The following is a 26,339-nucleotide window of genomic DNA, read 5'->3' as shown; positions in this document are numbered from 1 at the left end:
CACAATTTGAAAAACGTTCACAGGTGTCTTAATAACGTGTCTGTCAATTGCTTTCATTAAGTTTCCACCGGAATATTTATTTCCAGACGATATTAGCCTGTTTTTTAGGGGGCGGCCTTGTCTAAACGTGTGAGTATACAGTATGTACAGAGAAACCTCCGCCATTTGCATTTTGCTATTTCCAAATCGCCTATTTGTGTTTTTTTTTTCCTGTGGAACCTATTCTTGGCCTACCATATTTGCACGTTTGTGCTATTTCCTGCAATGCTTAAAAAATGCCACAAGATGGCACCAAAGCCCTGGCCAAAAGTAAAGTAGTAATTGCTGTCAAGAACGTACAGTATCTTCAAGTGTTGCATCTCGGCTGTTGTAAGATCTTTGTAAGTTGGGGCAGAGCCGAGTTTAGCCTTGGTTGTTAGCTGAAGAAGTCAAGACGGAGGCTTTCCTGCAATTGATTTGGGATTATAGTGTTTGGTATATTTACAGTTTCAACTATTGATGCAGTGGTCACATAGAGTGACGAATTTAGCGTTTCAGACCACGGGGAAAAAAAGTACTTTATGTTTATAATAAAGGAAAATAGCTCTTTTTCTGAAAATATAATACAAGAGAATGTAAAGGAATAAACCGGCTTTTATGACGTGTGTAATTACTGTAGCTACTACTGTATAGTATCCGTGTGTTGAATGTGTGTATTGAAGGCCTTAGTCTGCATGTGAGCGTCGGGCCGTGAGTTGTGTCCTACAGCAGCTCCTTGCGCGTGAGTATTGGACTGTTTGTCCCGTTCTATAAGTGGCTGAACAAAAAGAAATGAATTTCGGTCCAGCAGCTGCATATCTGAAGCTCACCTTTTGGCTTGCTCCACAAATGAAAAAAAAGGATGGCTCGGAACTTAGAAAACCAAAGTTTTGGTTCTTTAAAGTCAAGGTACCACTGTATAGGCAAAGTGAATATTTTTTGTGGGTGAATTTGATGCTATATTCAGTTCCGACTTTCCTGTTAGAAGGCTTAATAATTTGGGGCATAAAAGACAATTTAACACACAAACACAAAGCGTGGATAAGTGGTGAGTGTTTCATCTGCAATTTACATAACTGGAAGGTTTAATACTGGCAGTTTTGTGTCTTTACCCACATCTAGCTACCTGATTGGAAATGGTGAACCACACTGATGTCAGTGTGCGTCGCGTGGTGGAAACGGCCAAGCGAGGCCCCGTTAGGATAATTACAGGCGCTCTGTATTTACCTCCTATTTGTCCTCCTCAAATTGGTGGTTGGACTTTTGAGGGATTATGTCTTTGTTAGCAGCTGCAGATGGGTGCAGTCGGGCTGCAAAGTATTCCTATCAATGAATGTGAATAAAAGGCCAAGATGGAGGAATTCTTATTGATTTTGTCCAATAAACTGTGAGGAGAGCCAAGTTTGGGCGGTGTGATTGCAGCCATTGATGACTGGAAAACAATCCGGCCAGGAGCGTGATTGCAGAACGAGACAGGAATTTAGTTCTTCATCAGCTCGTCTTCCTTCCCGCACAGACACAGAAAATGTCTCTTTGTCTTGGCCTTTGTCTACATCCTCACTTTTTGTGTGTGTGCGTGGGCGCGTGTATATGTATAACATTTTTAAAAAATAAAAGGTTTTTCACAGGACAGCGACGATTGGAATAATAGCAGCCCCAATAAATGATGGTGGTTAAGTGCAGCACAGCGCAAATTTGTCCCCCATAAAAATGAGTTAGTGTCAGGGCTCACAGTGTGACATTTTTCTCTGACAGTGAGCGAGAGTGACAAGCTGGCACAATGGCAGGTGCCTGTTGCTTGGCAGTATATCAAACGGCAATCTGTTCCAACGTGCGCGGCGTTTAGCCGAACTCATGTTGCTGCTGTTTGAAATACACGTAGTCGTCCATTTAAAACCACATTCAACTGGAACGTGATTGGTGTGTTTGTAAGAGTGAATGATATGTTTTGATGGACGTACAGCACAATATTGGACAACTTAGCTCGTGACCAAGGTTTGGATATTGTTTGAAAGACTTTTTTGTTCATTTTGGAATCCCTTCACAACATTGGTTGTACATTTTCACTAAATATCAAAATGTGTCAGATAGCATTCATACCATGGTTTTAAGGTCGCAAGTCTAAATAAATATTATAAACAAATGAATCAAAACAGCTTAAATTTACAACTAACACGAACATCGTAGGCTCTCCCTGACATACAAATCTACATCTCTCAGTTAAGATGTACCACATCAAACTCCTCGAGACCAACTCTTATTTAGACAGGGTTCTTGGCGCCATCTTGTGTTATCATAGTACATTGTAGAGAGAGGACAAACCAGAGGATAGGTTCCAGTAAAAATATACGAATTGGTGATTTTGGGACAGCGAATAGGTGGGGGGTTTGTCTACCTCCAAAGTCCTGTCATGCGTCATTATTTGGAATCGAAAACTGGTAATGTCGTCTTTAGCTGTCGATTTTTGTGGTTGACATGCGTCCGTTGTATTGCCTGTAAAAAGACAGTTTGCTGCTTTTCATCGGGGCAGGTGGGGCGTGGATGACCTCCTCAGCTGAATGCCCAGGGCTGCCCCAGTTTCCCCCCACCCCGCTTGTTCGCCCCTGCATACGATTTAACAAGAAAATCGGTAAGGAATCTGATCAGTTCGTATCGATACGGAATGAGAATCGCTAAACTCATCAATTCCCATCCCTAGTCATCGTATCATACAAACATCAGTGGACTTCTTGTTTAGACCAAGCAAATGAACATTTCAGAAATATGTCTCTTAAACGGTGACATGTTCAGAATATTACCGTGAACTCTAGAAACTTGGATAATGCGCATAATACAAGCGGAACCAACGTCACATTGTGGTTAAGTGGCGCCAGTCAAGAGTCAGGCGCACAAGGACTTGCTGGAGAGTCTCATGCGTTGAAAGTACAAAAAGCACTTTTCAATGACATTCAGCCCAGTGAATTGGTTTTAGACGGGCTGATAAGTGCGCACTGGATCCCATCTTCATCCCTCTTTGCTGCCTCCCTGTCATCTTTATCCTAGCGTCCTTCACGTAGAGATGGACACTCCGAACGGGCCCTCCTTTGAACTCGTCTTCTTGATTGCGCTTGTTTTGTCGCCGCTTCGAGCAGCACAAATTGGATTGCTCGGTTTGGGGTTTTTTTTTTTGGTGTGTGATGGACGAGCTTATGTCTTTCTGGGCCTAGTCGCTAGATTGGAAAAGCAAATAGATGTGTCGGTACATTGTTCAGAGACTCGGCTCACGTACGGGAAAAGACGGAGGAGTTTGTTCTTTGCTGCAAAGCTGCCAGGGTTTTCGCTCGAGACGTTATAGTCGTCTCTTTGGCCTTGGAGGCACCTTGTCAGACTGCAGGTTGACTGTGAAAGAGAAGCGAGCTTGTTTGGATTTCAGAAGAATCGCATCTGAAGCTCTCTAAGGGCTCGCTCACTCTAGGCAATCCGTGCTTGGGCCAGCTTGACAACGAAAGTCTGGGACGTTGGCTAGTGGGTGAAATAAATAGAAGGCCTAGAAATACCTAATTGACCAAGCAAAGTAAAAGGTCCACGGCACACTCTGTTATAAACATCATAGTTACTGGAATGTGATCATTTTTTTTTCCAGTCAGTTATGGATAGCTGGTACATTGCACAGTTCTGTCGAAATAGAATGACCTGAAGTAATCACAAAGTCCGAAAATTCCATTGGCACGTCCAGTCATAAAATGACTGTGAACGCTCTTTTTGCCAGTTAATGCAGCACAAAACCTGGGGGGACTGAGCCTTCGCTGTTCCTGCCCCCACCCTCTGGAACTCTCGACCACAACACATCCGCAACTGTGCAGACCTCCCATCCTTCAAAACACTTCTCAAGACTCACATATTCCATCAAGCTTTTAACATCTCTTAACCATTGTTACTCATTTCTTGCTGTTTTCTTTTCATGACTTTAGTGTGCTTGTGTGTATTTTTAATTTTGTTTTTAAACTGTGGCTTTTATTCATTTATTCTTGTTGTAAAGCATCTATGAGTGTTATGAAAAGTGCTTTCAAACGAAATGTATTATTATTATTATCATTATTATTATCATTATTAACGCTCTTTGCCAGTCCATGCCCATGGAACGTGAAGATTTGGCCTGGTCAAATCCAAAGCGTATCTGATCCGACCCCTTGCGTAAGTCATCTGCTTTCCCCTTGCTGTCACTTAACTTTCCTTAACCGCCGCGTGCCAGGTACAAAATCAAGCTGGATTCTGACGAGCTTCTGTACGGAGGCCACGGACGGCTGGACCATGGCACAGAGTTCTTCACGGAGCCGCAGCCCTTCAACGGACGTGCTCATTCCATGCAGGTATGTGCTTCGCCTTGTCGTTATTTGTGGATGCATTCACACAATCACAACGGCAAAAGCAAAGTAGCACTTAAAACACCCGACTGCATACAAATAATATATCAAGTGTACTGGTACGGGATGAAGACAAACTATTGATGTTATTTTCTCCGAAAAACAAGACAAACTATTGCTGTCATCCTTCCTGGAAAAAAAACAAGACAAGTTATTGATGTTGCACTTAAAAAAAAGTCAAACTATTCGTGTCGCACTTTACAAAAAAGAAAAGAAACTTGGTGTTGCATTTTCCTAAAATGAAAACAAACTACAGTATTGAGTTTGCACCTTTCATATTAAGAAGACAAACTATTGACCTTGCACATTCCTAAAATTAAAAAAAAAAATGCTGATGTTGCACTTTCCTAAAAGGAAAAAAAAACAGTTGATGTTGCACTTTCTAAAAACAGGACAAACAATTGATGTTGTGCGCTCTGAAAAAGAAGACAAACTATTGATGTTGCACCTTCTCCCAAAAAAGAGAGACCATTGTTGCACTTTCCTAAAAAGAGAACAAACTTGGTGTTGCATTTTCCTAAAATGAAAACAAACTACAGCATTGATGGTGCACTTTCCTAAAGAGAAGACATATCCCAGCATTGATGGTGCACTTCCCTAACACACAAATTGTTGATGTTGTGCATGCATGTACACACTTAACCTCGTCCTGTATGCATGCCGATTATTTGTGGATGCACTCGCAATGTGACGACTACGGCAAAACTGAAGTAGCACTTCGAAACGCCAGCCTGCATAGGTGATGACTATCAAGTGTGCTGTTGATGGGACTTTAAGCGTCCCACAATGCAAAGCAACACTTAAAATGCTGAGTACTAATGCAATACAAAAAACAACCTCAAAAGAGCATTAAACAGCCGCAGCTGATTCAGAATGCCGCAGAGATCAGAACATACTACTCCAGTCCAAAAGGTTTTACACTGGGTCCCAGTCAGCTGTAGAATAGATTTTGTAGTACTGTACTGTAGAAGATTTTGCTACTGGTCTATAAATCACTGAATGGTTTAGGTCCTGAGCACATTAAAGCAATGGTAATTGACAATAAGCATAGAATAATCGATTCAAATTGAGACAAATCGAACGCTGCCATCTCAGCACTCATAAGCCGTATACAGCAACACCTAACAAAAGACGTAAGATACCTAGATCATTAGAATATACCAAATTAGAGTGCTAAAAAATATCTTACTTTTTTTTTTTCAATTCCAGATGCATACCACATTTTTAATGTGTAGATCAAATTACGCGCTTGCGCCAAACATCATTAGGCATTGTGGTTGTGGATGCCTGCAGCGCCACACTAGCGTACAGAGACAAGCATGGTAGTGATTTTTTTTTTAAATCGAATCAAATCGGATCGAAAATCGGTAACTGAAAATCAAATCGAATCGGGGCTTGAGTGAATCGTTACATCTCTACTTTCCCCCATACCAAGGATTAAGGTCTTTTAAAGTCTTATTAAAATCCATTTTTTTCTACAAATCTTTTTTTGCGATGTACATTCTATTAGTAATTTTTGTAAGATACTTTTTATTTCTTTATTTTTGCTTTCAAATGTCTTTTGTTTGTGAATGGTTTTTTTTAATGTTATATATTTAATTATATAATTATGCGGCACGGTGGGCGACTGCTTAGTATGTCCTCCTCGCAGTTCAGAGGTCGTGGGTTTGATTCTGGCTTCGGCCTTCCTGTCTGGGGTTTGCATGTTCTCCCTGTGCCTGCGTGGGTTTTCTCCGAGTACTCCGGTTTCCTCCCACATTCCAAAAACATGCATGGTAAGTTAATTGATCACTCTAAATTGTCCCTAGGTGTGGTTGTGAGTGCGGTTGTTTGTTTGTCTCTGTGTGCCCTGCGATTGGCTGGCAACCAGTTCGGGGTGTACCCCGCCTACTGCCCGATGACTGCTGGGATAGGCTCCAGCACGCCCGCGATCCTTGTGAGGATAAGTGGTATAATAGATCAGTGTTTTTCTAACTTTTTTGAGTCAAGGCACATTTATTTCATTGAAAAAAATCCCGCAGCACACCAGCAGCTGAAATTGTGAAAAAAATATATATATATTTTTTAACAAGATAAGTGTTATATTGTTTATATAAGCATTTTTTTAACATTGAAAAATAACGTTGTATTATAACGTCTTGAATAGGAATTAAATAAACACAAAGCAAAAAAGTATTTTGTAATGTTTTATATTGATACTCAGTGTGAAACATGGGCCTGTTTGGCTAAACATGCGTCACCAATTCGCTTGTCTCTAAACAAAGACAATTGGCTACCTGCTGCTGCCACCTGCTGGTATGGAAGAGTACTACAATCTAGTAAAGACATAATTACGCTGTCAGGCGCTAGACCGCACAGGCACACAAATTAGATAATTTCCCACAGCACACCTGACAATATCTCGCGGCACACAGTTTGAAAAACACTGTAATAGATAATGGATGGATGGATATTTAATTATATGTGAATGTGTATGAAACATGCCATATAATTAAAGCTGCCTTGCCTATGCATCATGTGTCCTACTTCCTCATATAGTGATCCAGGGCATACTCAACTGCAGATCGTAGTGGGTCTCTGAGGGAGTAAAACAGACTCTATTATTTTTCTTTGTACTATTTTGTTATTCCAATGAGATTATATCTATAAAAAATGAACTACAAAGAACATCACTCCATTAAGCTACATTGCACTAACTACACTTTCATCGATACTGTCAGAAGAGGTACTAATTAGTTTACATCCCACTGAGATACGTTCCTATTATTGTGACCCTGTGATACAAGTTAACCAGCACTGTCCATGTTGCCAGGCAAGCTCCCAGCTGATGTGGCATGCCTTCATGCCAAATGTCTTAATCTAAAAAAAAAGGCATATTTTTCAATAGAACTCGGGATCCTCATTAGAATCCGCTCCCTGCGTAAAGAATGTAAATTATTCAACATGTTACCTTTTAATGTGCGGCATGGAGAAGTGCTAAAAGGGGGAACGACTCAAGGCGCTGGTTTTGTTTACGTGAACTCAACATGAACCTCGGCGCGTCGCTAATGCAAGTGTTGGTGCACTTATGCTGATAAAGATGTTTTTTTTTTCTCATCAAAGACCAACTTTTTCTCTACTTTTCGGAGCCTCTCCTCAGTGAAAGGCCACGTAAGCCAACACGTCATGTGATCACGTATGACGGAGGAGAAGAAAATCATGCTGAGTACAAAACAGATGCTTCCCCCTCTCCTCCTTGGCATCAACTTTGTTGTTTTGTTACATGGAAACGTAATCAGACGCTGGCATAAACAAGGACCGTGAACATGCCCAGTGGTTGATCAGATAGACATTTATGAAAACCACACAAAATAAGGAGATGACGACACTCTCTTTGAATTTTAAAGCTTGCAAGGAGAATCCGACCACAACGCAGATAGCCCAATTCGTTACAATATGCTGTTGAACATTCAAAAATTTCAATGCCTAAAAAGTGTATATAATTTCATAGACTTTATAAAGTTACTGTGTTTTTTTCATTATAAAAAGTTTTAGTATAGTTAGCAATAATTGTAACTGTTATTGTATTTTTTTTCATCACAAAAGTGTATATGTACTGTAATGACAACTTGCCTTTAACTTGAATACTTAGGTGTGTCATAGGCTGTTTACAATAGTTTACAAAATTCTGAGATCTTCATTGTTAGTGTATTTTTCATTCTGGTGTAATTTCTTAGAATATCACTTGAATGGTTCGCTTTTATTTATTTTTTCTAAAAAAAAAATGCACCGTTTACTTGTCATCTTTTCAAAATAATATTTTTAAAAATGTGTTTTTTTGTACCGAAAATATATCGAACTGAAGCCTCCAAGAAACCGAACCGAAATTTAGGATGCCGTTACACCCCTACCATTGATCTAACACTTTCCTTAAAAATACGTTCAACTGTCCATGTTGTGCTTTTCTAAACAGAAATCAAACTATTTATGTTATGATTACTTAAAAAGAAGACAAACAATTGATGTTACACTTTCCGAAAGAGAACAAAATATTTGTCTTTGTTGCCTTTTTTTTTTACTGCTATAATTTACCGCTAGAATTCGGAACAAATCATTTTAAGTTTGCTTTCCATTCTGTCCAAACTTGACCCAAACGATTAGCTCCCCAACTCCCGTACTACTTTCCTCACTGACTGTCTCCCGCGTGACCATTTGGGCCACTTGTGGGCGCCAAAGAGACCCAGCAGCGGTTCTAAAGTGCAGTACCTGATTAAATTGTTTACGTCCCGCTCTCGTTCTCGCGCCGGCGAATCTATGGGGAAATCTAAAGCCGTTTTATGTCTGCCTGACTTTTTTCTTTCTTACATGAGATGACTAATGGCACTCGGTGGCTCTTGGCCCGCGAAGCATGCGCGGAATATCAAACAGATTGATCAAAGAGCTGATTAGACGCTGACACTCTGTTCTAAAAATAAATGGCGTACGTTGCGGTTGTGTGCATATTATAAGAAGCACCTGGTATTCACGCATTCGTTTGTTCTTATTTTTCACCCTCAACATTTCATTTTTCAATCAACATTCAACTGTGCCTTCAATGGTGGACAATGAGAGCTCAGTTGTGAGAATCAAAGGTTTGCATGTGGACTCTTATCTTTTCTTTGTCTATTTTTTTCTTGTTTTGCATCACTTACCCCAAAAGAAAGCGGTCGTCTACAACGTTTAGGCAGATTCTTGTTGTTGTTTGTTTGTGCGGCTTATTGTGGTCATAGTCTTTGGTAACCCTTGTATGATGATCAAGAATGTTCAAAAATCTGATTGGTAACGTTTCAGTGCTGTCAAATTTACCGCGTTATCGAGCGGTAATTGAATTTTGTGATCGATCGCGTCAAAATGTTTGACGCATTTAACGCACGCGCAGAATGACCGCCAATGCATAATCCCACTCAGAAGTGCACAGTGAGCAGCAGAGCGGACGCGTGCCGCCCGCGGGAGTATAAAGAAGCATTTCGAAAGAACAGGGCAGCTTTAAATCTCAGGAATGTGAATAAATTGGTTTGCCTCAGCGACTGAGGATGAGTAGAGAAGAGGGCTGTCTTGTTTTGTTCGAATCAAGTCAGTTTAAAGGAGGAACTCACGACGTGCTGAGACCACCTACCGCATAGACATTACAAGGGCAACATATAAATGTGTACATTACACAAACACACACACTTTGTTTGCACACATTTGATATATTTCTGGCACTGTTCTGAGGCCCTTTTGCGTTTTTGTGTTTGTAGTGAAGAAAAAATACTGTCTACTACAGAAAGAATGTTGATAATTTTAAATTAAAAATGTTAATTTTCATCTCATGAGGATTTGTTGTTGTAATAAAAAAATACATTACATCTGAACAGTATGTCAAATGTGTATATCCGTCTTGTCAACAATTTACAGAAAAATCTGGCATATTTTGGAGATGGTTCAAATTGCGATTAGTTACAATCAATTCTTTTTTTAAGCTGTGATTAACTCGGTTCAAATTTTGAATCTTATCACAGCCCTGGTTTTAATACAGTGGACCACTTCCATTGTCACAGGTCAACCCCCGCAGACTCACCCATTCGCAGATCTTTTTTTTTTTTTTTTTTTTTTTTTTTCTTTTTTTGGGGTGGAACCAACTCTTGTTTTTAGTGGAAAATGCTTAATGACAGTATATCCTAATTTATTCCATTTATTTAAATTGACTTAATCCTTGGTATGGGGGAAAAGTAGAGATGTAACGATTCACTCAAGCCCCAATTCGATTCGATTTTCAGTTACCGATTTTCGATTCAATTTGATTTTTTTTTTTAAATCGCTACCATGCTTGTCTCTGTACGCTACTGTGGTGCTGCAGGCATCCACAACCACAATGCTAACCAGTCCACCTCCATGCCGCCCATATAATTTTCAATGCATGGTAAAATCCGCATTGGGCAAGTTTTTATAAAAAATAATATCTCAAAAATCTGATGTAGTAAAAAAAAACATAAGGCACTTTTTAAATTAGCATCACAAATAGCAGTATTTGTGGTTAAATATTTGTTTTCTTTTTGTTTTTTTATTTTATCAATGCAAATAAAATGTCAATTATATGCAGATTTTTTCTATTCGCAGTCGGATCTGTTCCTTATCCCCTTCCACTGTATTGTTTTTGCCTTTTCTTTGTTTTTTCTTGTGTGGAAACAAAATGTGGGCAGAAATGCAATAACCCTTAAACTGGAAATGGAAATTAAGGGTCTGGGAGCTCAGCACAATACGAGCAAAAGTATGTTTTGCTTTTTCTTTGTTTTTTTTTTTGTGGGGGCAAGGGGGTATTTTTAGCGAGGATCACTGTTGAACTGACATCTGACTTTTTCTTTTTTTTTTCCCCCAGGTGTACATCCCCTGCAGGACTGCGCTTGTGCTGGCCAATGAGGAGATTGATTACTGTTATTAGAGGACATGCGTGCACATACTGTGTCTGAGTGGTCCATTTGGATGTCAAACACTGGCTTGAGTCCAGCCACCACCAGCAGCCCAATGGATTTATTAGCCGTGTTCAGTGTTCTTTGTCTTGTGAGTGAATTGTGAGGGCAGGGAATTAACAACACAACAATATCAAGAATGATTAATAATAATCATGGTAAAATCCTCGATGATAGAATTTTATTTTGCACTTTTGGATGTTGATGTATGGTTATATTTGTGCGTGGTGCTACTTGACAATAAGGGTACCCTCATACGTAATGAGTTGATGAATTGTTTATAGATTGCTTGCTGTCACCTTAACACTTTGCTAAGCCTTAATAAACAGCCTTGGCACATTCATCATCTTGCTACTTTGGGAATAAATTGCAGCAGTAAAATAAAGGGCACGTCTTAAAATGTGTAGATTTTTACTAGAAACACACAAAAAAAGAAAAGTTATTTTGTGTTGAGGTAAAAACAAAATATATATATATATAGACATATATATATATATGTGTGTATATATATATATGTATATATGTATGTGTGTGTCTATGTATATATATATGTATATGTATGTATGTATATGTACATGTTTCACCCACATATGAAAAAAGCTTCACAAAAAACATACACAATTAGGACACATTTGAACGCTTTCCCAGTAGAAGTTGGTCAAAGGCTTGAAAATCACCCTAAATGGCTGCTTCAAACTGAAATGGCAAAGTGGCTTATTGAGGACCCACGTCTCTAGACTTTTGTGGTTGTACGAATTTTTTCTTTGCTTTACAACTTTCCAAGGAGGCTTGTCAGTCAATTTTGTATCCACAAGGATACATGCAAAGATTTGTGATCAAGTGCATATCATGTCACAATCTTTTTTTTTTAAGGTACCCTTATTGTAAGGTGGCATTGTATCAGTATTATCAGCACTTCAATAATTTGTGGGGGCATTGTCATGATAAACATGCAGTAATTTGCACAGGACAAATGGAATTATGAAATATGAAGGGATATTTGGATGAGCAACACTTGTTATTTTTGCAGTGTGGAACATTAAAATGTGCCATCTAGCAACATTCATCTTTTTCCTTGCTGCTCAGCACAATTTTTTACAGTTTATAACCCCAGAAGTCACATGTCATACTGTCTATATTATAGTTTACAATATCTATTTTTTAATATGTATAGTTTTAATATATAAAATGGTTTACAGTCGACCCACAGTTTTTGCGGGGGATAGGGACTGGGCCGGCCTGCAAATAGCAAAAATCCATGTATCCATTGAAACGCATTGTTTAAAAAAAAAAAAATAACATTTAAAAAAAAATGAATTTAAACCAAAACAATTCTTCAAAAAAAAGCTTATAAACATTCAATTCACTTTAGCGATGAAAAAGAGGGAAACAAAAAATATAATTAAAAAAATATTGGAAAAAAATATCTAAATATATGTTTAACATTATTTTGGTTTTATTAGCAGAGCTGGGCAATGGGCATTTTACTAAAAATTCCTGGTCCGTTCATTGCCTTCTGCCTGCAGCGCGGGTACCCTTCCGCCGTCTATCTATCCGCCAAATAGTAATTACCTATAGGTCAGTCCGACTATCAAATGGGCTTCTGTGAGTGTTTCCGTCGACAAACTTGACCGCCGCAAATCTCCACCACCATTAGCGAAATTTGTAACGAAAGACTCAGCGTGACATGGAAGCCTCACCGCGGCTGGATTTAATTAGTCATTAATTTAATTTTACACTTGACGGATGACGGTTGGAAATGTTACAAATAGTGATGAAGGTAGCCATTTTCTACTTGAATGTTACATCTACATTCTAGCACTTTTTTTTATACTATATACCTTATTTTCCGGACTATAAGCCGCTACTTTTTTCCTTTTTGAACCATGTGGCTTATAGAATGGGTGTGGCTATTCTGTGGATTTTTCTTCCACCGCCAGGGGCGCTCTAACTGGATTTACAATACAATTGCCATTAACAGGATGTGACTGTAGGTGGAGTAGTTCAACAGGTGAGGGTGCTATGCACTAGGTTACGAATTAGGTGATATGCGAAAGTTAACTGACAAACTGGAGTGGCAGTGGGCAGTGAAATGAAGATAAGTACTTTATTTTCTCTTGGTTCTCTTCCGTTTTAATCAGCAAAGTTGCTGCCCTGTTAAGAGGCAATGTTAGGAAAGTATCTGCTCAGGTATACATGTACATTTGCAATTCAAAATCGTTCTGTAAATGCATTAAATATCAAATTTTTCAACATAGATATACTGTAGGTGCAGCTTATATAAAGGTGCGGCTTATAGTCCGGAAAATATGGGATATTCTTAAGACTGAGTATAGCCTCTTTTTACACTTTTATGATGATTAAAGAATGATACATCTATATCGTGTGGCCTACAATAATTATACTTTCTAGGAACAAAGCTTATTTTTGGTGAACACTTTGGACCACTATGTTACTGTATTTTAATGTTGGTAATTAATTATGGTGGTTCTTGAAGAGTCAAGTGTTTTTTTAAGTGGCACTTGGTGAAAAAAGTTTGAGAACCACTGACCCAGTTCACCGAGTATTTAAAGGTGTTTTTAAGCAACTGAGCTCATTTTTCTTTCATTGATAGACACGTGTAGGATGTTTTCCCAGCATTCTCCACTTCTAATAAAGCGACACTGTTACACACGTGTGCTGTATTAGCAATAACTCCACCTGAAAAAAATAGATAAAAAGGGTCTTCATTTATGCTCACTGCAAGTGTTTGCTGTACACCTATACTTGCGTTAGCAGCTGCACAGTCTATACATATGGCAGCTGTTCATGCACTCACATTTGCATGGATTACAGTATCACAGGTAGAGCAATGCCTTTTCTTCTTTGCGCTGTTTTTTTTAACATGAGAATACTTCCCGCAACATCTGTGTTAGCTGTACAGGCAATGATTAAAACATTGTAAAATTCTACTCTGAATTGAGGGGGAATTGTCAGTTTCATTTTAATACGCGTGCTCCACCTAGTGGTCGCAAAAGAATAGTTGTAGGAGCTCAAACATTTCATCCAGTAAAAGTAAAATCCACATTTGCAAAGTGCAGTTGTACTTCATTTTTAAACGCAACACATTTAAGGTTAATCTTTGTTAATCTTTAAAAACAGTTTGTTTTCATATGTTTATTTAACTTATGTGCGATGCATTGTGATTGAATCATTGGGTACAGTATCTTTTTTTTCTATGTTGGGGCGCTGTTGATTTTCTAATTAGGCAGTAGGCCCTATGTTCTGTTGTCTTGGAATAATATTAAATCTTATAATATTAAATCTATCTTTTTAGGGGGGAAATATTTGGTATTTGAAGAGCTGATAGGTTTTTTTATTATCATTATTATTATTATTATTATTATGCAATGGTTTGTAAACTGAGAGGGCCACATCCTTGTCGTTAGCGCTATCTATTGGTGAAAGGCTGTAAACATAACATGCCCTGTTTGAGCATTTTTTTCCTAATGTTGTATATTGATAGCACACATTTTGACATTGACAAAAAAAAAGTTAACCTCGTGAAAATCGGTTGAAAAAATGAGCAAGTTACGACTTTCAATATCCTCTTAAGTCGAAGCTGCCCCTGTCAATATGGCCGTCTTGTAGGCACTCTGGTTAGTCAGGCTCGACATATAGTGGCAACTGGCAACGTTCACACTTTCGCTCTGTATTATTTCTATTTTCGGATAAAACGCATTGATCGAAATCGATACATGTATTAGTACATTTTTATAAGGCATATTTTACATGTAGACCCGCGCTGTTTTTGATATACACCCTACGAATGGTTTGTGTAAAAGACGAAAGTGTAGATACCAAGGAGGTCACGTTTTACCTTAAACGTCAGCATGAAGGCTATCCCAAGCCCTAGTCATTTTCAAACGTCTGACGTCAACTATAATACGCCACCGAGACGTCCTCGGGCTGCTCGTTGCTGGAAAGTTACAAATAAAGAGAGGAAATGCAAATGGAGCGATGTCAAAACGTGGAATAAGTAGTAAGTTAATATTTTCGCTCTCGTTGAAGCTGGACTGGAAGTAGCCTCTGGTAAAGTAGCCCCTTGCAGGTGGGCTCTCCTCCTCAGGGTGGCGCCAAAAACAACGCTTTCTCTCGGAGCCAAAATAAGACTTCTTGAGTTGATCTAGTGTAAAATATGTAAGGTAAACCGATTTAAAAAAAGGAAAAAGATTGATGATAATATATAAAAATTATTAGGGGTCCAGTGAGAGAGAAAGAGAGAGTGAGATGGCGGCAACTTCAATAACGCCAATTGACTAAGGGGTGTTGGAGGATTTTGAAATTGAAAAGTTAAAACCCACTTTAAGAATTCTCATCTTTAGGTCATGAATCACGAAATGAACCATCTGCATTTCATGCCTCACAGCAGTAAAAAACAGTGGTGGGAAGTGGCAAAGTAAAAATACTTTTGTGCCTAAGTAGATTTTTCAGGTATATATACTTTACTTTTTATTTTTCTGAACTACTCCTTACTTTGTGTATTGTAAAAAAAACAACTGTTTGGTCGATGACAAAACATGAAAAAAAGACAGAATTAAAGTCAGCCATTATTGAGATCTTGATCAATTTCTTGAGGTCTTATAAGTTGGAAAAAACAGTGACACAATGAAGCGGGAGCATCAACAAGTTTCAAAGAAGGCCCCCACAAGCAACGCGGCTAAGGATTACTGAACCTGACAATTGTGAAAAAAGTAGTCTGTAACTCAGACCCGCACATCGGGCGATTTGCCACTCGCACACATAGAGAACTCAACCCCAAAAAATGTGACTCCTTGTGTTCTTATATTGGTAAATTTTTGAGATGTCACACACTACTGTATTATCTCAGCGAACCACAAACCACATGGCGTGATTGTCACGGAAGAATCGGATTGCCTTTCAGTGAATGTGGGAATCGATCATTGCTCTCAAAATATTGTCACTCTGCTTTACTGTACACACCTGTTTCCTCTTTGTGGCCTCATGCTTCTTTCTTGAAAATTGCTCCATGGTTTTGTGGTTCAACAAAAAATAATAAGAGTGCTGTTTGTTGAATGTGCATCCATTGAAATCCAATATAGGATCAGTTTTTCCATTGCTGCGCAACAGTAGATTTGTGGTGCTCAATCGCTTAGTGTGTGGCGAAAAGTTGCCGAATTTCTTTTTCTGACAGTCCACTTCATGTAGTTTTTCATTTAGCATTTTTTGTTGTTCACAGCATAAGCAGTGCTATGAGAGCACTTTGTTTTCAAGCTAATGCTAACTAGCTAATTAACAATTTGCGACATGTCATGTTTTTTTTTTTTCTGTGTTTTTAATACTTTGGCACAAATCTGTCTTGTTTTGCCAACAGGCCACATCCCGCCTCTTAGGTGCGATGATTCTGGAAGCCCTGAAGCGCTTCGGGACGCAGCTGATGCGCGTCAAGGTGGTCGACTCCACCTGCACCGACACCCGCTTGTCGCGCTGCCTCAACACGTTCGACCTTGTAGCGCTGGGCGTGGGGAGCACGCTGGGCGCCGGCGTCTACGTGGTGGCCGGCAATGTGGCCAAACAGAGTTCGGGACCCGCCATCATCCTGTCATTTATGATTGCAGCAGTGGCGTCCATCCTGGCCGGCTTGTGCTACGCCGAGTTCGGCGCACGTGTGCCCAAAACAGGCTCGGCGTACCTTTACAGTTACGTGACGGTCGGAGAGTTGCTGGCCTTCATCACTGGATGGAACCTCCTCATTTCATATGCCATTGGTGAGACATTTAGAGATTCATTAGGTTATATAATGGGCATTTAACCTGATATCCCAAAATCTAAGTCTCACTGCATTTGGTAGGTAAATTCATCCTGGTGAAAAAGAAAAAAAAAAAAGCCTTTGATTGGGAATGTGCATGATCGCTATGACATGAAATTTGATATCCACATAAAAGTCAATAATCTTTTCCCAAAAAGACAGCAAGACATTTTGGAACTAAAAATACAAAACAAAGTATTTTTGTTACTGTGGGTAGACCATGATGGTAAACTTTAAGCTAGTTTAGTCTATCCATCCATCCATTATCGATACCGCTTATCCTCACAAGGGTCGCGGGGCGCGCTGGAGCCTATCCCAGCTGTCTTCGGGCAGTAGCTAGTTTAGTCTAGAGTAGACAAAATATCCAGAGCTGGGCACGTGACACTTTTTTGCCCATCCGGCTGCGACCCTCCACCCTTGACCTGGGTACCCTTCCGGCCTCTTATTCATAAAAATCATAAACCACTACACAGCAGGTCTGCTACAGCGTATTTCCAGAAGTAGGGAAGACTCCAGAAGAAGTGCATGACTTCCATCTTGATGTGCCAAGCTAGCGTCATCCTTGAGTGCTGCGCGCAGCTTGACTATACTCGCAGAGACAAGTTGTTTTGAAACAGTCGGGTTTCAAGTCTGGGGGCGTCGCTTCAAAAAGACAGCGACAACAATGGAAAGCGTGCCTGCTACAACTATAAAGAGACTGAGATGACTTGACGATGAATTTAATTGTATTGCGAAAACGGCCTGGAAGGGGGAACGTGGGTGAGGAGTTTCTTTACACACACACACGTGACATAGCACCCACGCCGCTGCCAAACTAGTTTGCTTTGCACTAGCAACAAGCTGCGTGGTGCATCCTCTCCTCTGTGGGAAACTGTCATCGCAACATGTGACATAATGGACCGATCAGAGCAGCAACAATTCCGGATGTGTGCGTGGCATGTGTTGCAGACCTGTGCCCAACAGCACAATGCGTAGGTCTTGTGAATCAATGCGACAGTTGTCGCTCGAGCTGATGTGGGAGTAGAAAGAAGCCTAAAAAGGAGCCTTTCACAAAGTAGACTGAGATTAAATTTGACTGCCTCGCGACCACGTCACACGCATGAGGGCCGATTAGTGGGCCGGACTAAAATCCACTTCCGGCAATGCTTAGTCCAGCCCTTTTTAAAAAACAACCATTATGTTCTCCACACTGGGAAAATATAAACTAGTTTGGTATGGGGTAATACATGGTAGAATGAACCCATACCACCTGCGCTTCAAACTTAGCTGAGATTTTGTCAAATTTCTACCAAAATAAGAAATTTTCTGTGCTACACAAATTGGTGAATTAGTTGGTGCACGGTGGTGAAATTTCATGAGTCACTGTAAACCTTCGTAAGTTGTTACCCTGAAGAAACTTTGTCTTGTTTGTCCACAGGTACTTCCAGCGTGGCCAAAACGTGGAGCGCCACCTTCGATACTCTCGTCGGAGGCAAAATCGAGAGGTGGAGCAAAAACAACATACCCATGAACTTGCCTGGTGTCCTTTCAGAATACCCTGATGTCTTTTCAGTCTGTCTCGTCATGATTTTAACAGGTCAGAATATTGTAAAGAATGGTCTCGATTGTAAAGAATGGAGTATTTTTATAGCTGAGTTATCACGTGTGAAGCAGGAATTGGACCCAAAAGCATACACGAGACAAAAATGACTAAGTAAAAACTTTACTGAATATGCAAAACTTCTGCGTAAAACAGCCTGGCATGTAAGGAAAAACATTCTGACAAAGTGTAAGTGAGTAACTCAAGCTTACAGACAGAAAAAACACGCCCAACCCTTTGTGACCAAATAAAAGACAAAGCGACTAGCCACATTGAGGAATTAAAGACCCAAACCTGGCAGTCACAGTATCATAACACGAGTTGCCTAAGTCATTTTGAATGTTCTTGGAAAAAAAATAAGTTTAGTTGCCTTGAATCAACCTTTGCGACTTGCAATGACCTGAATGAATGACATACAAAGAAAAACAACATTTTGAACAAAGGGCATCTTTTTTGGTTTGTTTTTTCAATATTGTGACAGTAAGTTAAAAACGAGTTGGACAATTATGCTCGTATGCTAATGCCATATGTGCGCCATATCTAAAAAGTCTGGCTGCTCAGAGCCAATTTGTGATGTTTGGGTATTTTAAAATGCTTATTAAAATGACAAACACCTTTTCTAATCAGATTTTGATTCAAAATCTACATTGTTGCTAAATAAATATGACTTTATTATTGTAATGTTTAGACAATTAAAAAAAAATAACAATAGCACTCTTTAAAATAATTGAAGCAGTGTAATATTGTGATATTTTCAAAATTAGTCTCAAATAAAATTTTATCTCTAAAAATATTTAAATCATAAAAAAATAAAAATCTTCACAAATGTTTTTTTTTCTTTGAAAAGTAAGACTTTTTTTAATGACATTTTTCTGAGGAAATAAATAATACACCTATTTGTCTTGGCAGAAAAAGACTTTAGCCTTGTGACTTTATGGCTAGGTTCACACCGCAGGTTTTAATGCTCAATTCTGATTAAAAAAAAAATACTAATAATTTTTTTGTGTAAGCGTTCATATTAAATTATATATGCGATTTTGGTCTTGTCTGCTGTATGAAAACATGCGTCACCAAAGTGACCCGCATGCGCAGAAGAAGAGACGATGTCAGTCCCGACGTTGTGTTTAAAATGTAAATGGGGTCCAGCGTGTCGGGGCATTTATACAGTGAAGCGATTACCTGGGAGGCAGAATTAAATACAGTATTTGGACCAAATCACGAGGCGACGCTCTAATATCTAATTTGATGGAGACATCACTAACGACGCCACGTCGTAGCCGTGCGTAAAAACTGAATCGATCTGAGCCGTTGCTGAATTACTACGATCACCATAAATATCCACTGTATGCTTCATGTTTCAATTGGGATTAATTTAAAGTAAAATATCAAATCAACTGTTACTCAAAACAACTTTGCAGATTCGATCGCATTTGCCTGCGGTGTCAACCTAGCCTATATGACTTTTTATCTCAATTTATTGGTCAAATTATGACTTTCTCCAAAATACACTGTAGAATAAATGTGCCTATTTTTTTCTTCAAATATAAAAAAAAATGCCCTTTTTTTTTTTTTGCTTTTGTTTTATTTTAAAAAGTCATAATAAACTGCACACATTCAACATTTCCAGGCGTACTTGGCTTTGGCGCAAAGGAGTCTGCGCTGGTGGGCAAAGTGTTCACAAGCATCAACATCCTGGTTCTCATGTCCGTAATAGTCGGCGGGATAATCAAAGGAGACCCCAAAAACTGGAAGGTGGACCCACACGACATCCTCAGCACCGCAAATGCATCCTCACCCAAGTGAGCAGCAAGATGGCTTCAAAGTCCTCAAATGTAATTGAATCTTCTCTGGTGACGCGTTTCTTTGTGATTTTTCAGTGCAACAAATCATTCGTCTTTGAAGGAAAGTCTGGGCGCAGGGGGCTTCATGCCTTTCGGCTGGACAGGGGTCTTCTCTGGGGCTGCCACCTGCTTCTACGCCTTCATTGGCTTTGAATGTATCGCCACTACAGGTGGGTGGAAACTGTTGCCCAGTAGGAAGTCATTTGGTGGACTCAAGGGGTTCGCGTCTTAGAACCTTTATTTTAAGTTGCTTTTTAACATTTCAAGTGTCATACTTATGTAAAGACAATTAAACTACTGTATAATAAAACTAATAAAATAGCTTTAAAGACCGCACTTTGGTTGGAAAAAAAGGTCCAAATCTTGCAAGAAGGAAAAACTCAAGAATCTGGCAAGAAGAATATTTTTTTTAACGATAGCTTTTTTATGAGAAAAAAGGAAAAGGAAAACAAGTGGCGAGAAAACGTCTGCATGTTGCAGGGAAGGCTTTGCTTTGAGGGAACAAAGTAAGAACATTTCAAGAATGCCATATTTTTATCAATAAAAAAGAGAACAGTTATTTTGAAAATTCAAATCATAATCCAAAGAGAACCAAGATTTTTTTTCACACGGAAAAAAAATATTTAGCAAAATCCACAGGAAAATAGTTGTAATTTTACACCAAAAACTTTTTTTCAAGCAAGAAATATCATGTTAAAATAAAGTGTCAAAAGACACTTGACAGACACGCACTGTAGAGGCACCGAGAATGTGTTTGCAGAGCGATAATGTCACCTTGTGGCGTTTCAAAGGTACAGTATTGCTCAAATGAATCTAAACTATTGCCTGCCGTCCAGGTGAGGAGGCAAAGAATCCGCAGAAGGCCATCCCCGTCGGGATCGTTAGTTCGCTGCTCATCTGCCTGGTGATGTACGTGGGCGTGTCGAGCGCTCTCACCATCTTGATGCCGTACTACCTGCTGGACATGCAGAACCCGCTGCCGGTGGCCTTCACACACGTGGGTTGGCTGGCCGCCACCAACGCCGTCGCGGCTGGCTCTCTTTGCGCGCTGTCCACCAGGTTCAATGATATATTCATTATTGTTCTAATTGTCACAAAAAAAAGTGATACGACAGTCGGAATTTTCCAGAAGTGTTTTTCCCAAGAAACAGACATTTTTTCAGGAGAAAAAAAATACAAGAAAAAAAATTGTATTTCAACTTAACTTGTAGTTGAGTATTGAGTATGTATTGTGAGGAAAGAGTTGTAATGCTCCAGAAAAATATATTTTTACAAGAAAATGTGTAATGTGATCGCAAAATAGGAGTGAATTTCATACGAAAAAAAGCAACTTTTTCTGTATTTTTTTGTATTTTAATTTTTTTTGTAAAGAAGTATGCTTACATGGATAAGTTGTAAAGAAGTCAAACTTTATTACTTTTACTATTTTATTTGGAGAGTTTTTGAAAAAGATAGATTTTTAATATTTTTTTTACAAGTTGCATGCCCACCTTTGAAAGAAATATTTGAATGGAAGAAAAGCTTATGTATTGACATGCTTGCTTTTGCTCTGTCCACGTGTAGTTTACTCGGTGCCATGTTCCCAATGCCCAGAGTGATTTGGGCCATGGCAGAAGATGGCCTGCTCTTCAAATGTTTGAGCAGAATCAACAATCGCACCAAAACACCTCTCATAGCAACCATCGTGTCTGGCGTTGTAGCGGGTGAGTCAAAAACGCAACATTTACAAGTCTTACATGAGCAGTTGACACAAGTGGCAAGCGTAATTTTTACTCGACCATCGTTTTTGTGCTTACTTTTGTATTAAATACTCAAAGACAAGTTCAGTGAATCAGAATTTCATTTGGATATGGTAAACACAACATTAACTACAGTACAAACATCACAATAAGCATGGAGAAAGATTTGTTGATACTTTTTCCTGGCGAGGCTCCAGGGCCTCTTGCTTGACCCAAAATGACTTGACTTGATTTGAATTTTTTGGGGGGGACTTGACCTGCTATTGCTTTTGCCACAATAACTTGAAATTTGATGGTTTAAAGTGGAAGTGAACGCAAACCTTTTTTTTTTTTTTTTCAAGAATATGTTCTGTGCAGGACACTTGTTGAAACAAGGCATCCTGATTAATATTGCATTTGTGGAATATGAGTTAAGCAGCAAAATCCATCTGTGGGGGCAGCAATTTTGTCACTTCTGTCGACTGAAAATGGCATCACAGTTGTGAACAATCAGTCACAGCTCACCTGTTTTCTGATGTTGAGCCATGATTGGTCGATACCTGCGCCCCGAGGGTCTGTGATGTCATTTTCAGTCGACAGAAGTGACAAATTGCCTGCCCCCTGAGATGACTAAAAACGGGTGGATTTTGCTGCTTAACTCATATGCCACAAACGCAATATTAATCAGAATGCCTTGTTTCAACTAGTGCCCTGCATAGAATATATTTGTGAAAAAAAATGTTTGCGTTGACTTCCTCAAAATTGTAGACTTACTCACACCTGGAACAGTTGATGACGTGTTGTTGTTGTGCTGCTGCAGCCGTGATGGCCGTGCTGTTCGATTTGAAGGATCTGGTGGACCTCATGTCCATCGGCGCTCTGCTGTCTTACACGTTGGTCGCCGCATGCGTGCTGGTGCTCAGGTACGTCCGTCAAACTGGAGATACACATGCACCGTCTAACGCAGGGCTACTTCAACTTTTTCAAGTACTCGGGAACATTTTTTCCAAGCAATACACTTTCGATTTATTTAGTTTATTTCTTCCTTTTTATTTGATCATGGTTTTTTTTAACATACAGTGAATTTTTTCTTTATCAAAAACTTGACAAAAAGATGTTTATTTATAGGGAGCTGAAAAAACCCATAAAGAAAATAATGCCCAAAATCTGCAATATAGTAGGGGAAAACTATAAATGATCTTGCGGACCCCCAGGTTACGACTCAGGGACCCCATTTTGAGAACTACTGGTCCAATGAAGCAACGTCAGGTCTAAAATGGTCTGTGGTGTGAAGGTACAAGCCTGACAGGAGCGCCACCTACGAGACGGCCACTCAGGAGGAGCAAGTGGAGACCGAGGGTGACGGGGACATCTGGACAAAAGAAGAACTCTGCGCCACCATCAGGCGGCTCGTGTTCCACCCCGATAAAGAACCCACTTCTCGCTCTGGCTTTGCAGTCATCATTTGCACCAGCATGCTCGGTGAGAACCAAAACATTAAGTGAATTAGCTTCATGACCTGTGTTTTGGTGTCTATTCAGTTAAAATAACATAATAAAAATATATAAATTATTTCTTTTTTTTATTGCATTTCAATAGATATTAATGTTAAATTGGAATGAATATGTGAGTAAAATAGGCATTGTGAAATTTGAAAACTGTATAGTATAAGTCTTGTATTATAATAGAGATCTTAAAAATGCCATTTTAAATTCTATTTGTGTATTTTTTAAGCATAAATTAGTTTCCACAGTTTTGTGAATATGCCATTCTTATATAATAGTAACATAATTAAAATATAGTATTAATTTATTAATATGTTCACTCTTGGAGCATATTAACAAAAAAATATACTCATGCTCTTTGTTGGTTTTTTTCAGTTAAAGAAAACATGATTTTACAATGTATCCAAATGTTGTGTATTAAGCACGAAGTAGCTTCATGAGTTGGGTTTTGGTCTGGCAGTGGTTTTGGCGTTCCTCTTCAGCGTGGTGGCCGTCACGGGCAGAAAAGCTGCGTGGTGTCCCATCCTCCTGGGCGCCATCTTTACGGCATGCGTGGGCGTCACCGCTGTGGTGTGGAGACAACCGCAGAACAAGACCAAGCTCTCCTTCAAAGTGATCATTTCTTCACTTCCCTATTAAAATCTGTGGACAACATTTGAGTGGAATCTCAGCTTAACGTGCTCGTGTCTACTTGTAGGTCCCTCTGGTGCCGTTCATCCCTCTGGTGAGCATGCTGATCAATACGTACCTGATGACACAGCTCCTGGCAGGACCGTGGGTGCACTACACCACCTGCATGGCTATAGGTGCTTATTGTTATGACACATAACTTTAAGTGCTTATTGTTATGACACATAACTTTAAGTGCTTATTATTATAACAAATGGCTATAGGTGCTATTGTTATGACACATGGATACAGGTGCTTATTTTGATGACATGTGGCTATAGGTGCTTATTGTTATGACACATGACTGCATGATGCTCATGTGACACGTGCTTGGTTATAAGTGCGTATGACCTGTGGCTATAGGTGTTTATTGTTATGACACGTGGCTATAGGTGCTTATTGTTATAGGCACATATTATGACACGTGGCTATAGATGTCTATTGTTATAGCTCATGAATGCAGTTATTGTTATGACATGGCTATCTGTTTATTGTTATGACGCATGGCTATAGTTGCTTATTGTTATACAGTAGATGCTTTGCCACAGTGCCTTCTGATGGTCCTAGTGGGGCACTTTCCAACTTGCCCCCAATGCAAAAAAACCTTAAGCGTCATAATAATACGACTGGAAAGTTCACTCTGGAATGAAAATAAGCATTTATCAATGTTTTCACTCTTTTATGCCATATACCAGGAAATAGCCTAGCAGCAAGCAGTCCTGACACTAAGTAGCTTGTTGCTAGAATCAGAATCACCTTTATTCGCCAAGTATGTAAAACACACAAGGAATTTGTCTCCGCTAGGATGGTATACTAGCATTGCAGTAACAAGCACTATGATAAACAAAGACATAACCTAAGTATAGAAAGTCTTTCCGTAATGTAAGGGTACCATTATGCAGTAGTACCACTCAATGACAGCTGTGCGACACTGGAGAGTCATAAAAGCAGAGATAAGGCTGACCTTGCAGCTACAAAAGCATTTCTTTTAGTTTGATGCACACTTGTCATGTCCAAAATGCTGCAACATTAAATAGAAAATCCATATTGACAAGCTTCTATGCCACAGTGCTAGTTGCTGGTTCTGGTTCTGGTTGGGCACTACCCATCTTGTCCCAAATGTAAAATCACCTCTATGGTGTGAATGGAACAGAAGTCAAAATAACATTTCCTAATGTATTACACAGTTTTACACCATAAACCAGGAAATAGTCTACTAGTAAGAGTCCCACTGTTTGTTTACATGTTACCTTTTGGGTGGAGAGGTCTGCTGCCCAAAATAGCAGAAAATGGTCAGGGAGATCTGACAGGATGGAGACACTAAAGAATTCTTGCAACTGTTCTCTTTTGCAGGTTTGCTCATCTACTTCTGCTACGGCATTCGTAACAGTGCACTGGCAGAGTGGAACAAGGTGTACGAAAGCAGACTGGACGGCCGCGGAGACGAGCTGTGATTTTTGTAAGATGAGTCAAACTAACACGGCAGACGAGCAGCAGAAGGCAGCAAATGAACTTTTTGAAGACCGGGGCCAAAACAAAGCTCTTTGTATTTTTAATCAGACCATTTGTTGTAGGCTATATATTTAGTCATACACAATTACCTGTGTATTTCTTTTTTTATTTTTGGCTGATTTCTCTTCTACTTGAGGGCCAGGGGGGTACATGAGCGATGGAATTGTGAATATTTATTTATGTACGTATTTATTTTTTACAATTTGTCTGTAATTACTAAATGAGGTATAATGAGAACATCCATTCATTTGTGAGTGAATGAGCATGGTGTTTTTGCATTTTATTTTTGTATTTTTTGCCTTGAAGGTTTGCCTCAGTCATAGTGTTCAAATTTATAAAGACTGTAAAGTGTGTGGCAGCCAATGCCACTATATATTTTTAAAGTGTATTTTAATCACCCATTTTTACTTACATTTTTACTTTCCTTTTATTGACTATTTTTACCTAGAATTTTTGTATTGTCTTATTTGTTACATGCAACATGGATATAGACACTTGGCTGTGAGCTGCCAGTCACATGTTGCTAGGGAGACTTAGTTGGAGCAGAGCACTCCTTTGCGCCTACTTGGTAAAAAAAAAAAAAAAAAAAAAACTCAGAAAGTAGTAAAGTGCCATCACATCACAAGTTTGTTTAATCGCCACTCTGTATTCAATATGAAACAGTATAGGCAAATTTTCCACCAAACCATCTACCCTGAACTGGTTGCCAGTAAAGCATTCACATTTGGATGAATGTAGCATCTCCATTGAACCTAACATGTTTGGAATGTGGGAGGAAGCTGGAGAAACCTCACTGAAACAAAGAACATCCACTCAAG

At 39.3% G+C, this 26,339-nt stretch overlaps 2 protein-coding genes across 2 annotated transcripts in view; both read left to right on the top strand.

Annotated features, from left to right (window-relative positions):
• The window catches only part of gbe1b (glucan (1,4-alpha-), branching enzyme 1b), a 100,955-nt gene extending 89,005 nt beyond the window's left edge, over positions 1–11,950 (top strand). The window contains exons 15-16 of the mRNA XM_086036427.1: positions 4,250–4,367; positions 10,798–11,950. Coding sequence (XP_085892553.1) covers positions 4,250–4,367; positions 10,798–10,860 — 181 coding nt within the window. The 3' untranslated portion in view covers positions 10,861–11,950. The remainder of the gene's footprint in view (positions 1–4,249; positions 4,368–10,797) is intronic.
• A 1,698-nt stretch (positions 11,951–13,648) lies between these two features.
• On the top strand, positions 13,649–25,595 carry LOC147144832 (high affinity cationic amino acid transporter 1-like). Its single transcript, XM_086035458.1, has 12 exons — positions 13,649–13,731; positions 16,263–16,656; positions 18,115–18,273; positions 19,904–20,075; positions 20,154–20,287; positions 20,954–21,176; positions 21,681–21,820; positions 22,656–22,758; positions 23,130–23,317; positions 23,801–23,952; positions 24,038–24,146; positions 25,363–25,595. The coding sequence occupies exons 1-12, from the start codon at positions 13,684–13,686 to the stop codon at positions 25,461–25,463; spliced, it is 1,923 nt and encodes a 640-aa protein (XP_085891584.1). The 5' UTR covers positions 13,649–13,683; the 3' UTR covers positions 25,464–25,595.
• Positions 25,596–26,339: the final 744 nt, after the last annotated feature.

This window comes from Filicampus tigris, chromosome 7, assembly GCF_054856515.1.
Source record: "Filicampus tigris isolate MCC_2025a chromosome 7, RoL_Ftig_1.0, whole genome shotgun sequence".
In the NCBI taxonomy this organism is placed as follows: domain Eukaryota; kingdom Metazoa; phylum Chordata; class Actinopteri; order Syngnathiformes; family Syngnathidae; genus Filicampus; species Filicampus tigris.
Note: the sequence above shows the minus strand (reverse complement) of the source record. Positions and strands in the feature narration are given on the sequence as shown.

What these genes read in the sequence shown, in the direction of transcription:
- LOC147144832 (XM_086035458.1), top strand. Translation starts at nt 13,684, where the DNA reads ATGGCAGCTGTTCATGCACTCACATTTGCATGGATTACAGTATCACAG. An exon ending in CATGGATTACAGTATCACAG is followed by an intron (nt 13,732 to 16,262) that starts GTAGAGCAATGC and finishes TTTTGCCAACAG; the next exon opens with GCCACATCCCGCCTCTTAGG. An exon ending in CCTCATTTCATATGCCATTG is followed by an intron (nt 16,657 to 18,114) that starts GTGAGACATTTA and finishes GTTTGTCCACAG; the next exon opens with GTACTTCCAGCGTGGCCAAA.